We start from the raw sequence: 16,010 nt of genomic DNA, 5'->3' as shown, positions 1-16,010 counted from the left end.
TTGGCTGGTTAGTGGTGGTCTCTCGGCGTACTCACCAAAGCGTCTGGCCTGCCGCACCCGTGTGGGCTCAGGCTCCAGTTTTTATACATTTTTCAGGGCATAGCTTTGACTTATCACTTGTTCACACATACCAGCTGCTAATCGGCTGGCATTACCTAATTTCATTACTTAGTGCCTTAAGGGGGTTACTTTAATTTCTATACTTTATTCTAAAACATCGCTTAGCCTTCTACTCTTTCACACACTCACCAGCTGCTAATCAGCTGATATTATTGAATTTCACTACTTAATGCTTTAAGGGCACTACTCAGTTACTATTACTAAAAATATCTTCTTATCTATCCTCGACAGCTCTGCTGTCTCACAAGCTCTCAGTGTCTTAGGGGCGTTGCCCAGTCACTGTCACCAAAAATGTCTCTCAACTTTGCTCCTGACAGCTCTGCTGTCTCACAGGCTCATTACAATTGGCTTATTATTAAGGAGAGGGGGGGGGGGGAGTTGTTTGTTTTTGTTTTTAAGATTTATTTATTTTGTGTGTATGAGAGCCCTATCAGCACATACACCTGCACGCCAGAAGAGGGCATCAAACCACCTGTGGTTGCTGGGAATTGCCCTATATTTTCTATGAAAGCTTCTCATTCCTTCTTCTTTCTTCCTCTTTTTCCTTTTCTTGTGTGTGTGTGTGTTTTGTTCTGTTTTGTTTTGTTTTTTGTTTTTTTTTTTTTCAAGACAGAGTTTCTTTACGTAAGCATTGACTGTCTTTGTTTTGTAGACCAGGCTGACCTCAAACTCAGAGACAACACCGGCCTCTGCCTCCCTGAGCGCTGGGATTAAAGGCGCGCGCCAAAGGCCCAGGGTGCTTGGATTTCTCCTGCTTCTGCCTCCAGCTCAGACCTCACTCTGTAGCTGCCCCGCCCCTCATTCCTAACGCTCAGAGGGCGGAGGTGGTCCAGCCCTCTGACTCTTGTCTAAGACTGGCATGAGCTTCTGTGGTTTGCCAGGGCCCATTTGCCTCCCTGGGCTGGGCCACGGTTTGCCAGCTCATACCAAGCCTCTCTGACCCACTGCACAGGCTTTCCCCACGCCTGTGGTCCCTGGGTGGTTTTTCCACCGGCCACAGCGTGGGTTGTGTCTCTTGCCAGGTATTTTGATTACTTCTCAGAGCAGCGTGTGGAAGGCCACCCGGGCTGGGAAGTTCAACCGATCTGGCTGCACGGAGGAGCCCAGCGCCCTACTTACCGGATGCCCGACCCTTCCCAGGCTGCCATTGCTGCTCTGGCTGTGCCTCTGGCCACCAAATTGCACTGCAGCTCGGGAAAGTGCCTCAGAGACTGCATTGCTAGTTAAGCCACGTCTATTCCCTGCCGCTTTTATGGCTTTCTTTTCTGGCTGAGTTTTCCCAGGCTCTGTGCTTGGATTTCTAGCCAACCATTGAGTGCTGAATGTCGAAATAAGGTATTAGAAGGGGTCTTTTCTAATACCTACCCCAGCTCCCAAATAATTGCCACGGAGACCTATTAGATTCATTCCACAAGCTTTAAGCACTGTAACTGGGCTTTATCTATTCTAACTCGATAATGCTAGTCTGGCTACTGCCCAGTCATGTGTCTCCCCGCGCCCGCGATTTTTTGGGACAGGGTTTCTCTCTGTAGCGTTGGCTGTCCTGGACTTGCTTTTTAGATCAGGCTGGCCTTGAACTCAAAGAGATCCGCCTCTGCCTTCCCTAAATGCTGGGATTAAAGGCGTGGGCCACCACACCTTGGTTTTACCGCAGTGTTCTTAACTGTGAAGCCTTCTGTCTAGCTCATTATACAACTCGTTCAATGGGCTTTGGGCAGTGACAGCCATCACTCAAGAACCACGCGGTGCTGAGACTGTTGGAGACCACCAAGATCCGGTCGTCTGCCGGGGTTGCCTGCAGTTTCCAGCGTGTTCCGCTAGAGCGCGCTGCGCGACGACAACCGTGCCTCTCTTCCTCACCCTCATCTCGTTGGTCAGCCTAGAAAAAAGAGAAAGCCCGCCTCCTGACCCATAAGGCCACGGGGCAGGAAGTCCCGCTCTCTCTTCCTGTTCTCCATCATGGCGGTGAGTAGGCGAGACCTGGCTTTGCTTCCCTTTCATCCATCTCCATCCGCGGCCGGCGGGGCCCACGCGGGCTGTTTCGCCGGTGGCTGGAGGAGGACGGAGCCCGCGATGCCGGGGGCACTAAGACCGGCAGGGCTGTGCGAGCGCAGGGCTCGCCCTTCACGTCACCGCCCATCCTAGGAAGGGTTCAGGTCAGCGGCCCCGAGGGCCCAGACGCGGGGTCTGGGGGCTGCAGTAAGCATGAGCGGAACGTCCTGAGTTCCGTGTCGGTTCTCGGCCCGGGGGACTTGGAGCTTGTTTGGTGCTGGGGCGCTTCCGCGTGTTCCTACACGGCGCTGGTGCTAGTTCCGGAAGGGGAAGGGGGCTGTCCCAAAGGCGCGTGCTTGCTGTACTTTTTTAGGGTTACATTGTATCCTCCTCCCTCTAACTGGCTTTGTATGAAGTGTAGCCTGTTACCCTACACATTGGCCACCTTAGAGTTGAGGCTTAATGCTAGCATTCGTCTCCCGGTGCGTGAAGGAAGGAAGAGACGTGCTAGTGAGCTGATCCTGAGGAAGCCTTCGTGCTTCCTCAGCAAACACATTGGGACTCCTTTAATCCCGAGGGCTTTCGCAGGATTTGGGACGCTAGAGATAAGTTAAAGAGTGGAGAAGACGCTGGCTTCCCGCCTTTGACGGGTCTTGAGGGTGTTGAGTGGCTTTGTTAACTCTTTGGCAGCAAGATCAAGGTGAAAAGGAGAACCCCATGCGGGAACTTCGCATCCGAAAGCTCTGCCTCAATATCTGTGTGGGGGAGAGCGGAGACAGACTGACCCGGGCCGCCAAGGTGTTGGAGCAGCTCACAGGCCAGACACCTGTGTTTTCCAAAGGTGAGTGGTGTCGGTTGGATGGAGGGCCATGGGTGGATCTAACCAGAACACTAGTGAAAACAGACCTAGGGTAGGGCTGTAGTGTCCGGCTTGACTGGCAGGTAGGAACAGGGTTAATGCCTTAACACTGCTCAGGATGGAATCCTGACTTTGCTTCTTAAGAAAGCCCTACCTCAGCTTATTTGCATAAGAAACCGTGAGTCCCTTGTTCTGTGACATGTGACAGCGGAGCACGGGTTCTGTTGAGAGTGGGGTATGGGTGGTCTGTGACTGGCTTGGGTGCTGGGGGTGGGCATGTTAACTAACCTTGGGATACCTGTACGGTGCTGATGATGAGCACAGTTAGCATTTTGAAGTAATAGCTTTGATCACTCTTAGTTCTTCTGTCTCCCATTCATTTGTCCCTTCCACCTCCCACATGTTTTCTTCATGACACCATAGTCCACACCTGTAGGCTGAAGCAGGATTGCTGCCAGTTCAAGGCTAGCCTGGGCTACTTTTGAAACACTGTCTGAGGGAAGGTAACAGTGCTGTGCCCCTGCCTCATAAACTCTGGAGGCTTCGGTGTCCTTTCGGGTTCTTAGTTGCTGGAGTGGCTTAGTTCTTAGTGGCTGGGTAAATTAGAGGTTGAAAGCTCTGTTTTCTGTCTTAGAGATGAAGTTGATTAACACATTAGAATGTGAGTAGACGCATGACTCATGGAGCCGCTGTTTGGGGAAGAGGTGGGGGTGTGACATTACCTGCCTCTCTGTCCCCTCCCTGCAGCCAGGTACACAGTCAGGTCCTTTGGCATCAGGAGAAATGAAAAGATTGCTGTTCACTGCACAGTCCGTGGAGCCAAGGCAGAGGAAATTCTGGAGAAAGGCCTGAAGGTGAGGCTAGGCCCTTTGTGGGCCGCTGTAGTGTCAGAGACGGGGCTTATACCCGGCGGTGCTGACTTTTGTTTTCCTTGCTGTTTTAAAGATGTATGTTTGTTCTTGGATTTTTATGTTCTTGGGATTTTCTCTGCCCTTTGGAAGTTGGGATCATTTGGAATCTGTAGATGAGAGGTTATTTGGTTTAGGGTAGGTGTAGCCTGTACTCCTAGCCAGCAGGGTTACACAGTTTGCTCTGCTTTTACTAGGTGTTGTATGAGCTCATATTGGGTATTTGAACATGGGGACTAATACAACTGCTTCATTCTTCTCAGGTGCGGGAGTACGAGTTACGGAAAAATAACTTCTCAGATACTGGGAACTTTGGTTTTGGCATTCAGGAGCACATTGATCTGGGCATCAAATACGACCCAAGCATTGGTATCTACGGCCTGGACTTCTATGTGGTATGGCTCTTTTTAACCGTGTCTCGTTCCCAAGCTGCCTGTGTCTGCTGTTCCTCTCTGTCATCCACATGTGATGTCTTGCTGTTGGGGTAGAGAGCAGAGTTGTAGCCTTGTGTCTTGTCTGCCTGTGTGTCCCCCATGGGAGAAAGGGCCTTGTTCCTAGCGGGTGTAGAGGTTAGGCACCACTCATGGCTGAGCGGTCCCTGGGGCTGCAAAGCTTCTTGGGGGTGGTGCTGTGCTGCCTTGGGCCTTGGAGTTGGCTGCCCTGTCTCCACTCTTAGGCTCAGGGATGCATGAATTCCATGTGGGTGGGGCAGGAGTGCTCAGATGGGTGTTTTCACGTGGAAATGGCTTACCACAGTGTTTTCCTTTCATGAGAGTCAAGAGCCAGAAATAAGAGTGTGAGACGTTAGCATCTAATTGTCAGGCCCCTGGACAGTGGTGAGTGTGAGAACTCAGGGTTGGGTCAGCAGAGCTTTGGAAAGTGCTTTTGAGCAAAGGGGGGGGGGGTGAGTGTGTTTCTTTATACGGTTCCACGTTGCACATGTAGGTGGTTTTTGTTTCTGTTTTTCTGAGGTGGGGGTCTTGGTTTGGAGCCCACGTTGGCCTTGAACTCTCTACCTTGCTCTCCTGTGTGTTGAGCTGGGATCTACTGGCACATGCAGCTGTGCCCTCCCCTTTACATTGTGTATGTTTTCACCTGCGTGTATGCCCACAACACGTGTGTGTCCGTGGAGGCCAAGAGAGGGCAAGGGAATCAGATCCCTCAGGAGACTGAAGTTCGAGGTTGGGAGCAGTTGTGAGGAAGGAGAAAGGTGGTGATGTTTCCAGACAGCAGGGCACACGTATGTAGTGTCTGGTGACAGTTCTTCCAAGCAAACACTGAGGTGCTTATCTTCTTGAGAATCTACTGGGTTTCTAGTGACTGATGTCCACTGTCAGCTCTAAGCTGGCTAGATGACTGTCATTGTTCCTGGCACAGGTGCTGGGTAGGCCAGGTTTCAGCATCGCAGACAAGAAGCGCAGGACAGGCTGCATTGGGGCCAAGCACAGGATCAGCAAAGAGGAGGCCATGCGCTGGTTCCAGCAGAAGGTGAGGCCGATTGTCCGTGTGTGTGTGGGGGGAGGGTTGGTGGCTGGTATTGGGGTGGGAGCTCTGAAATATTGTGCTATTTGGTGGGTAGCTTGTGTAAAGGGGAGACTATTTGGGCAGTTTGGTTAAGGGGCTCCCACGTTGGTGGTTGAGAAGGCCTGGGTCTGGGTAGGTAGCTAGAATCCGTTCTTTGCTGTTGCCTCGTTCTGAAAACATGCAATTTCTTCTCTTTCAGTATGATGGGATCATCCTTCCTGGCAAATAAACTTTATCCAAAAGGCCAATAAAATTTTCTCAGAAATGCGTGTTACTGTTGTGTTTGTGAAAGGAACCTGGCCGCCATCAGATCCTGGGACCTCTTACAGCCTCAGTAAGAATTGCTAGCAGCAGCCTGCACCCTGGACTCTGGTATTTCCTGCAGCTCAGACCCGAGCATTGTGCCCTGTGATGGGCTGTGGTCCCTGTTTAAATGAGTTTTGAGGTGTGGGGGTAGGGTTTGGATTTAGTTGTAATTTAAGGCTGGGTCAGTGCTCTGTGTCCCAGGATGTGTCCCTTGTTTGTGTCTTGATGTGTGCTGAAGGGACCATGAGCTTCTGGCGCTGCTAATGTCTGCATTTTGACTTTGCTGTTATAGTTGTGCTCCCTTTTAAGATGAGGTGGGGAGGTTGTGTCAGGAGGGAAGAAGGCTCATGGGCAAATTGATTTGATTCCCAGTCATCCCTTGATTAGCTGTTAACCTGGAACAAATTTGTTATTGGTAGACCACTACTAGGCTTTACATACTCAAAAAATTGTGTGTGTGTGGAAAACAAGTCAAAGAGTTGACTGAGCTCAGCGAGGTGGTGGCGCACCTTTAATCCAGAACTCCAGAGGTAGAGCAGGCTGATCCCTGGGAATTCAAAGCCAGCCTGGTCTACAGAGTGAGGTACAGCGCAGTCAACATTACACACAGAAACCCTGTCTTGAAAAAAGCTGCAACTGCTGATGAAAAGCCGCTTCTGGGGCGGGTGACGTGTGCACTGTTGGGTTTGCGGTGAGCATAAGGGCCCAAGTTCAATACCCTTACTCCTAAAAGGCCCGACAGATGCCAGGACCACTGGCTGGCCAGCCTAGCCCAATGAGCACCAGATCCTGTTGAGAGATGGCTCTCAAAGAAAAACAGGGTTATTGGCCCCCGTGGGGAGACACTCCATTTAATTAATTTTCCTTTTTTAGATTTACTTATTTGTTAATTATACCACATTCTGCCTGCATGTGTGTCTGCGCACCAGATGGTTGCGAACCACCATGCGGTTGCTGGGAATTGAACTCAGGACCTTGGGAAGAACAGCCAGTATTCTTAACCTCTGAGCCACCCCTCCAGCCCTTAAATTCATTTTTCATTTGTGTCTTAAATGTTTTTTTTCTGGAGCTTCATTGTCAGACCAGGTCAGAACCCTCCACCCGCCTCTTGAGCACTCTGCTGGGATCCGAGGCATAGACTGCCACGCCCAACTCAGATTTCTTCAATGTCTGTGCACAGCTCCACCTACATGGAGGTCTGTGTCATGGTGCTTGGCGCCCGTAGAGGCCAGAATGAGGCAAGTGGCATCTAACACCAGCGATTGGAGTCACACTTGGGGCCTATCGAGTCAAAGCTGTCCTCTGCAAGGAGCTGGTGCAGTCCAGCTGCTCTCGCCAGCCTCCTGTTTGCTCACTGCCTGCTCAGGGGAGCAAGTATGACCTCAGAAGCTTGTTTTGGATAGTGCTAATTTTCCCCTCTTGGTCTCCCTCTCCCATAAGCCAGTCTCCTGTCAACTAGATTGGCTGTGACGTCCACCTCCTGGGTGCTGGGATTAGAGTGCCACCACACCCAGTGTACACAGTGCCAGACAAGCTATGGCTGCTCCCTCAGCCACTCTGAATTGAGTGGACACCCTTGGAAACAGCTAAGCTGGCTGTGATAAACTGCAGAGGGAGCCTGAACTGTAGAGAATGAACACGTAAATGTAGGCATTCCAGAAGCTGGAAGTGTAGGGCACCTCTGCTGCCAATGGCTCTCAACCCGTGAGTGGCGCCCTCTTCACAGCGTCACTCATCACGCGTTCTGCATATCATATTTACAGTTCATAACAGGAGCAAAACTGCTACGAATAGCAGGGAAAGTAGTATGGTTGGTCACCACGACGGGAACAGGACACAGCATTAGGAAGGCTGAGAACCGCTGTTCTGCCACCGTTACACTTGCTCAGCAGCTATTCCTTGATGTTTGTATTGGAAGGATTTGTGTACAGAAGGGTTTGCTTTTGGTTTTTGAGACAGTCTCACTATGTAGCCCTTGGTTGGCCTGGGGCTCCTTTAATAGATGAGGCCAGCATTTAATTGAGAGCTCAAACTGCATCTGCTTCCCAACTTACTGGGAGGCAAATGACAGGGTTTTGTTGCTGTTTTCAAGACAGAGTTTCTCTGTGTAGCCTTGCCTCTCCTGGACTCACTTTGTAGACCAGGCTGGCATTGAGCTCTTAGCCATCTGCCTGCCTCTGCCTCCCTAACTGCTGGGATTAAAGTCAAAAAGTGTCCTACCACCCCCAGCTGATTTGTTATCCAAGACCGGGTTTCTCTGTAGATCGGGCTGGCCTTGAACTTAGGTCCACTTCCCTTTGCCTCCCGAGAATGGGTTGTGTGCAGTTGACGTGGCTTTACATTTGTTCTTTTTTAGTTCTGTTTCTGCAGAGGTTTCACAGGTCTTTGGCAACCACCTGACAAGGTTCAGGGAATTGAACCTCCGCTTCAGCTGAAGCTCTGGCAGAGCGGGAAATAACTGCTCTTAACTGCTGAGCCGCCTCTCCAGCCTGACTGAAGGGCTGAAGGCTGGAGAGGTGGGTCAGCAGCTAAGAGTAAAGCATAAAACTGCCTGCAGTGAGGAGTGGTCAGGGTCTAAGGACACTTGGCTAATAAACTTAATTTTACAACTTTCTTGTGTGGTTGTTTTCTTCAGCCATGAAAATTTGACAATTGAGAACTGCCAGTCTTTGGGATGAGGCATCTATCTGCCCTGGCAGTAGACCCAGAAATGCCAGGCTCCTTTGTTGAGGGTTCCAATCCTGCAGGGACTTGACCATGCTAGGCCCACGCTTTGCAGCTCTAAGGGCTGTTCTTTTGTTTGTAATCAGTTTGCTGTATGCCCAAAGTCCCTGATGTCAAAAGAGCTATTATCAAGGATAATCCTGTGTCTCCTATGGGTGTGTTAAGGGGGTTAAGTGATGTGTAATGGGCCACAGCAATACAGGAGAATGAGGTCCTTATAACAAAGCAGGAAGGAAGGTGGGGATGGTTGAAGCCAGAAGGATGAGGCCACAGGTGTAAGAGGTTACCTTTGAGCTTTGGCTGCTTTGGAAGCTGGGGACCCAGTGAGGTGACTGTTCTGTGGCACTGGTCTTTATGTCCAGCAGGAAAGCCGAAGGGCAAGAGAGTAAAGCTAAGACCTGTCTGGGGATCTTTGACTTAACTAATGGTCAAGGGATGGGGGGAGGAATATGGCAGAGCGCATCTGTGGCAGTCAGAACACCTGGAGCCTGTTCCCTTCCCACCTTTAAGGGGTTCCAGGAGTGGAACTCAAATCAGACTCGCTGTGCCAGCGCCTTCACCCACTGAGCCACTGCCAGGCCTATCCGCATACCTCACAAAAGATGTGGAAGATGAAATATTTCCATTTAACAATTTAGACATCACAGTATTAGTGACAGTAGGGTCTCTTTGCCCAGTGAAGAAACTATGAAAAACTACAACTGCTGTCCTCTAGGCTTTTTGTGTGTGTGTTTTTTTTTTAAATTAATTTTACATATATGAGTGCTCCATCTGTATGTACACCCACATACCAGAAGCCGGTATCAGATCAGATGGTTGTGAGCCACCATGTAGTTGCTGGGAACTGAACTTGGGGAGACAAGGTATGACTGTGTAGGCCAGAGGGTGTGGCTCCCTTCTCCTTGTCACCTGTTACACTCACAGCCACTCCTCTTAGCCAGGCACTTTTGTTAACATAGTGTTTTGGGTTTGTTTTTAAGTGTAGTGGGGAGAATGAGGAATAGTCATCATGTGAGCTTCTCCCTTGAAGCGGCCACATAATACCTCCTCCCCAGTGCTGCAGCCATTGGATGGTGTGAGGCCGTGGGAAGAACATGAAGCCGGGAGTTTTTATGAATCTGGTTGACCCTGCTTCCCCTGCTGGCAGGCGGGCTGCCGGCAAGCCTCTGTGACCCTCTGTAGAGAGGGTTTGTCTCTTTCCTGCGACCATGGGCTCATCCTAACTTAAATGAGACCTGGGGCGGAGGTGCGGTGACAATCCAAAGTTAACTGCCGGAGGGGCCTGAGTCCTAAAGAGTTAAGGCCCAGAAACTGCCTACAAACAGTTTAAGCTGCCAGCCACTGGGGACCCGGGGTGCCTGGGGGTGCAGAGCTACTTGGAGAGCACTTGTTATGGAAACCGTGGAGCGGTTGTCAGAGGGGAATCTGGCCCAAAGTGCCCGGGGCACCGCAAGGACTGAACTTGGCTCGAGAAGGAACAAGTGCAGCTGGCTTGCCGACCAGTGAGCAGAAAGGGTGTGTTTGTGCCAGTCAAGGCCCGCTGTGTAACCTGGCCCTGGGGTGTTACAACTGTATAACTCTCATACTTGATAAAGAAGCTGAGAGGCAGGCAGCAGCTTACCCACGGAGGAAGTCACTTCCCCTCCTGCTTTTCCGACCATCGCTCTGATAGCATAACTAACCCTTTGAAAAGCATGGTGACCACCATCGAAAATACTGCTTTTCTAAGCCAGGCACAGTGGCGCACGCCTGTGATCCCAGCCCTCTGGGAGGCAGAGGCAGGTGGCTCTCTGTGATTTCAAGGCCAGCCTGGTCTACAAAGCGAGCCCAAGACAGTTGAGGCTACACAGAGAAACCCCATCTCAAAAAAAACCAACCTCCCTACAGCCCCCCCCCCCCCAAAAAAATAGTGCTTTCCTATTTTAGACAGTCTCACTGTGTGGTCCAGGCTGGGCCTAAAACTCAAAATAATCCTGCATCATAGCCTCCCGAGTGTGGGGGCTACAGACAGGAGCCGCCACCCCTTCCTAGAAACACAGTGGTGGTTATGTTGTTTTTGCAGGGTTTTGTTTTTGTTTCTCTGACTCTCAGTTCTGCTCAGATGCTTCATGGCATGTCCTACAAGCGCAGAGATGTAGTTTAACCATCTGGAGCCCCTGGCGTGTAAGTGAAATCACCACCGTAGCCCTGCCAGGGACCACAGGCTTAGTGCCTATGCGGAGCTCCCTAGCTGCCAGCTGCTCGCCTTCCACTGCTGCTGAAAAGGAAACCCTGTGGCAATTGTTAACGTCAGGTAAATTAGGAGCAGGCAGATCTCTTGTGACTTCGAGGCCAGCCTGGGCTACACAGAGAAGCCCTGTCTCGGAAAACCAAAAAAGAGAAATGAAAAGCTGTCTAGCATGGTGGCACATGGCTGAAGTCCCGGCACCTGGAAGACTGAGCAGCCGAAGCAGGGGCATCATGAGTTTGAAACAAGCCTGAGCCTCAGGGTGGGGCCTGTTTGAAAGTAAAAAGATGAAAACTCTACAGAACAAACCCCCTAATGTCAGTCTCTGCCTGTTCCTCCCGTGTTCCTCCCCTGAACCTGACCTAAACTGGGCACAAACCTTAGGTCAGTCAACGAACCTCTTTAAGTCACAGTCTTGGATAAAAATAGATAAAACCCCTTTCTGACAGGGAAGGAGTTGCTTTCAAGAATTAGAGTATGAATGTGTTTAGCTTACTCCAAGTTTGCATCCTGCAAACTGAAAGCTGGAAATACCCTCCTTTGAAAGCACCCTCCAAAATCATAGCTCAGAGGCACCGGGTTGATTGCTTGTCCTCACTCTGGATATAGCTGTTGCCATTCCAACACTATCCATACGACATACTGTTAGCTTGGGGAGAAAAAGTCAAAATTCAAAGAACAGTTCTCACTGATCCAGACACTTTGTTACTGTTGTGAAGTCAGAAGCCCTAAATCTGCCCGGGATGTCAGTAGGTAGCAACTGTGATCACCTGCGCTCAATCCCAGAATCCACCTGGTGAAGGAAAGAACCAGCTCCTGCAGATTGTCTTCTGACCTCCACACTCTTCGATCATGTGAGCACACATGCAAAAATAAAATGGGGCTGGAGATGGCTCAGCGGTGAGGAGTACTGGCTGCTTTTCAAGAGGATCCAGGTTCAATTCCCAGCACAAGCGTGGTGACTCACAACCACCTCTATCTCCAGTTCCAGGGGGCCTGATGCCCTCTTCTGGCTCTCTAGGCATCAGCCACACCCATGTGAACAAAACACCCATACGCAAAACTTTTTACTATGTATTTTTTTCTTTTCTGAGATAGGGTTTCTCTGTGTAGCCCTGGCTGTCTTGGAACTTGCTCTTTAGACCAGGCTGGCTTCAAGCCATAGATCCACCTGCCTCTGCCTCTGCCTCTGCCTCTGCCTCTGCCTCTGCCTCTGCCTCTGCCTCTCAAATTCTGGGAAAAAAAGCATGTGCCATCATTACGAAGCTTAAAATAAGTTTAATATTAAAAAAAAAAAAGTTAGGCATAGTGGCACACACCTTTAATCCCAGCACTCAGGGAGGCAGAGGCAGGTGGATCTATGTGAGTTCAAGGCCGGCCAGCCTGGTCTACAAAGCAATGATGGCACACACCTTTAATCCAGCACTCAGGAGGCAGAGGCAGGCAGATCTATGTGAGTTTGAGGCCCACCTGGTCTACAAAGCAAGTCCAGGACAGCCAAGGCTACACAGAGAAACCCTGTCTCAGAAAACACACAAACAAACCAACAAACCCAAACAACCCCAAAACTAATTCTAGGGCCTGTGAGATGGCTCAGCAAGTAAAGGCATTTGTCATGCAAGTCCCATTCCCACAGCCCATGTAAAGAAGGAGAAAACTGACTCCGCAAAATCATTCTCTGCCCCCCACGTGTGTCCTGCACCATGTCCTTCAGCCCTCTCAACACACATACAAAACAAACAAAATTTTTTTGTTTGTTTTTCGAGACAGGATTTCTCTGTGTAGCCTTGGCTGTCCTGCTGGAGATCAGCAGGCCTGGAACTCACAGAGATCTGCCTGTCTCTTCCGCCTTGAGTGCTGGGATCACAGGCATGAGCCACCGTGCCCAGCTATGATTTTTTTTTTTTTTGAGACACTCTTTTGGCTGTGGCTGGCCTGGAACTCACAGAGATCTACATATTTCTTTCTCCAGAGTGCTGGGATTACAGGTGTGTACCACTGCTTTTGCTTATATGGGTTCTGGGAACTGGACTCAAATTGTCAGGCTTGCTTTTGCCCTCTGAGCCTTTTCACAAGCCCAGATTTTTTTTGTCTGTTTGTTTGTTTCAGAGGAATCAATTTTAAGTGCTGGAATTAGACCCGGGACCTCGTGCATGCTATGTACTACCACTGAGCTACAGCCTGCTCCCCCAAAGGACTGTGAATCGTCACCACTTACCAAGACTGTATCATGTCCACGCCCTCTGGAAAGCTTGCTAAGACAATGCCTTTACCACAGATGATGTGTTAGCTGTAGTCTGTCGCTCGGCCCGTGCTTACTCCGAGCCACTAATGTTTAAATCTGCGCTGCTTTTTCAAACCACTCTGCCATGTACGAGGCAGAATTTCAGTCACAGAAACACTCTCAGAACCAAGGCTGAGTTCAGTCCTTAGCACACGCACACACACACACACACACACACACACACACACACACACAAAATGCTGTTATGAAGCCAACAGAGAAGCCCTAAAGAGAACTCCGTGATGGTCTTCTCCTGAGCCCTTGCCACACAGAAGGCGGCTGTGGTCAATCATTTGATCTCTGCGCAGCCCCATTTGTACGAAACTCTGCACAGACAACCACAGGTGAGTGGCACAGCAGAGGGTCTGGGTCTAAGACTCAGGCTCTCGAGTCTTCCCCCTCAGACTGCAGCAACTAGAACAGTCTCGCTCTGTGAGTCAGCATCAACTCATACTGAGCCCATCCAAAGTCGCTTGTGACTCAGTGAGGTGCTCGCCGTGTGAACACAAGGACCTTAGTTCAATCCCCTGAGCCCACGTGGACACTGGACACAGCAGCATGTGCCTTCAATCCTAGCGCTGTGGAAGCAGAGACAGGAGAATCCCTGGAGCTTGCTAGCCAACCAGCCTGATGGGCTGCAGGTCAAGGAGAGACTCGTGTTTCAAAAACTAAGATGGAGAGGTTGGAGAGATGGCTCAGCAGCTAAAAGCACTTGCTGCTCACACAGAGGGCCCAGGTTCAGTTCCCAGCATCCCTCATGGTGGCTAACAACCACCTGTAACTTCCATTCCAGGGGAGCTGATGCCCTCATCTGGCCTCTGAGGGCACTACGTGCACATGGTACAGAGATACCCATGCAGGCAAAACACCCATACCTTAAATAAATAAATAAAATTTAAAAAAGTGGAAAGCACCTGAGGAAGACACCTGACCTCAACCTCCATCACACACACACAGGCGTGCATACACAGTGTGTGTCTATGAACACACACACAAATGTCATCTGTGACACTATAACACCGCACTTCAGAACAGCAGTGAGAAGGTTGTGACCGATGACACCCAGGGTTTGCTTAGGTTGTTCTGTGAGTACTGGCGTGTGGGAAGGAGGTGAGACGGACTCATCTGATTTAAATCTCAACACTAGAAATCAGAAGTGGCAGTATCTCCAGGCATGGTGGCGCACACCTTTGATCCCAGCACTGAGGAGGCAGAGGCTGGCAGATCTTTGAGTTCAAGACCAGCCTTGTCTGCATAGTGAGTTTTAGGACAGCTGGGGATGTGTAGAAAGACCCTTCAATCTCCCCCCCCCGCTTTCCCTCGCCCAAAATGGCAATATTTAAAACATGGATGCCAAGGCTGGAGAGATGAGACGCCTCAGTGGCTAAGGACACAGAGTGCTCTTGCAGGACACCTGGGCTTGGTCCCCCAAATCGACACCAGGTGCCTCACACTCCCTCTAAGTCCAGCTCCAGAGGGTCCCACGTCTGTGGCACCTGCACAAATATGTGTATACCCCAACTCAAACACTCATGTGGTGCACGCCTGGAATTCTGGCACTTGGGAAACAGAGGCAGAAGGAGCTGGGGTTTTTTGCTTCCCAAACAGCAAAGAATAAAAAGAGGGAAGGAAGGATGGAGGCAGGAGAAAGTGTGTCGAGAACTGAGAAAGGTGGGGGTGTGACAGGACAGGTGGCAGAACTCACAGGCTTTGTGTTTGACCAAACACCTAGAGAGCAGAGGCGCCTACGGAAGCGGGAGGACACTGGCTGCAAAGCCGGGGAGAGCTGAGACAGAAGCCCCGCTCTTTAATAAATGGGAATAAACAAATACTCATTCCTGAGTTGGTTATAGTATTTTTGTTTTTGTTTATGAGACAGGGTTTCTCTGTGTTGCCCTGACTGTCCTGGAACTCGCTCTGTAGACCAGGCTGACCTCAAACTCCCAGAGATCAACCTGCCTCTGCCTCTCCAAGTCTGGGATCAAAGGTGTGCGCCGCCACCATCCAGCTTAATCCAAGTATTTTAGGGTGGAAAAAACCATTTTAATCTGGGCCACATCTCCTGGTGGCAGCCTAAATAAAGGACATGGAAGAGAGAAGCGCTCTCTGCCTATTTCCTCTTACTCTCACCAGCAAGTTCATTCCTTCTCTGGCATTAGAACCTACTTTTTTGGAATCCTGGATACTGAAGACCAGCTGAAACATCTGGCCTTGTGGGCTGAACCACTAGTGGATTCCTGGACCTTCCTTTGGTGGACAGCCATTGTTGGACTAGCTGAACAAGCCAGGAAGACATTCTAACCCTCTTTCTACACACACATACCTGGATTCACTCTCTAAGTTCTCTTCCTCTAGAGAACCCTGGTCATTGAGGTGATCAATGAGGAAGTCAGTTATACTGTTCACCGTGACGATCAATCATAGTAGTCACCATGGCAATTAATTGTAGCGTCCACCATGACGGTCAGTCATAGTGATCACTGACTATGGTGGTCATTGATGTGGTCACCTTAAGGGACAATCATACTGACCCCTGATGTAGTCAGTTGTAGCGTCCACTGTGACGGTCAGCCATGGTGATCATTGATTCATCATTGCACTGGCCGATGCAGAACTCATTCTGACAGTTAGCAATGATGGTCATCGAGGTGGTCAGCTGTGGTATCCTCTGTGATGGCCAGCTGTGATGATCACTACTGTGGTCACTTAGAGTAACCAGTTATAGCGCTCAATGTAATCATCAGAGGTTGTAGCTGGTTTGTAGACACTACTGTGGTCAGCTAGCGTGGTCACCGGGATGTTCAGCCAGTATGGGTCACTTGATGGTCAACTGTGGTGGTCATGGTGGTGGTCAGCTCCGGTGTTTACTGTGGTGGTCACTGTAGCCGCGGTGGTCAGTTCTAATAGTCAATGCAATCATCAGCCATGGTGTTCACCGTGAGGACCAGTTGTAATGTCCACTGTGATGGGCAGTCATGGTCGTCGATGTGGTCCTTGATATGGTCAGCTGGGACAATCACTGTCATGCTCACTGTTGTAGCTTTATAATCTCTCGCTAAGACTTAT

The 16,010-nt window shown here is 50.2% G+C and overlaps 1 protein-coding gene across 2 annotated transcripts; it reads left to right on the top strand.

Annotated features, from left to right (window-relative positions):
- Positions 1–2,006: 2,006 nt before the first annotated feature.
- Rpl11 (ribosomal protein L11) lies at positions 2,007–5,672 on the top strand. Of its 2 annotated transcripts, none has more exons than XM_055611405.1 (6): positions 2,007–2,085; positions 2,803–2,953; positions 3,719–3,825; positions 4,143–4,274; positions 5,257–5,367; positions 5,603–5,672. In XM_055611405.1, the coding sequence occupies exons 1-6, from the start codon at positions 2,080–2,082 to the stop codon at positions 5,630–5,632; spliced, it is 537 nt and encodes a 178-aa protein (XP_055467380.1). In that variant the 5' UTR covers positions 2,007–2,079; the 3' UTR covers positions 5,633–5,672. The 2 variants fall into 2 exon arrangements, with proteins under 2 accessions (XP_055467380.1, XP_055467381.1); XM_055611406.1 differs by lacking the exon at positions 2,007–2,085 and adding an exon at positions 2,256–2,276.
- Positions 5,673–16,010: the final 10,338 nt, after the last annotated feature.

Source organism: Psammomys obesus, unplaced genomic scaffold (genome assembly GCF_907164565.1).
Source record: "Psammomys obesus unplaced genomic scaffold, mPsaObe1.curated_primary_1811, whole genome shotgun sequence".
Classification (NCBI taxonomy): domain Eukaryota; kingdom Metazoa; phylum Chordata; class Mammalia; order Rodentia; family Muridae; genus Psammomys; species Psammomys obesus.
The sequence above is the reverse complement of the archived record's forward strand: the minus strand, read 5'-3'. Positions and strand labels throughout refer to the sequence as shown.

Excerpts from the sequence above, each read along its gene's own strand:
- Rpl11 (XM_055611405.1), top strand. Across the intron at positions 2,954-3,718 it reads GACACCTGTGTTTTCCAAAG|CCAGGTACACAGTCAGGTCC; the intron begins GTGAGTGGTGTC and ends CCCTCCCTGCAG. Across the intron at positions 5,368-5,602 it reads TGCGCTGGTTCCAGCAGAAG|TATGATGGGATCATCCTTCC; the intron begins GTGAGGCCGATT and ends CTTCTCTTTCAG.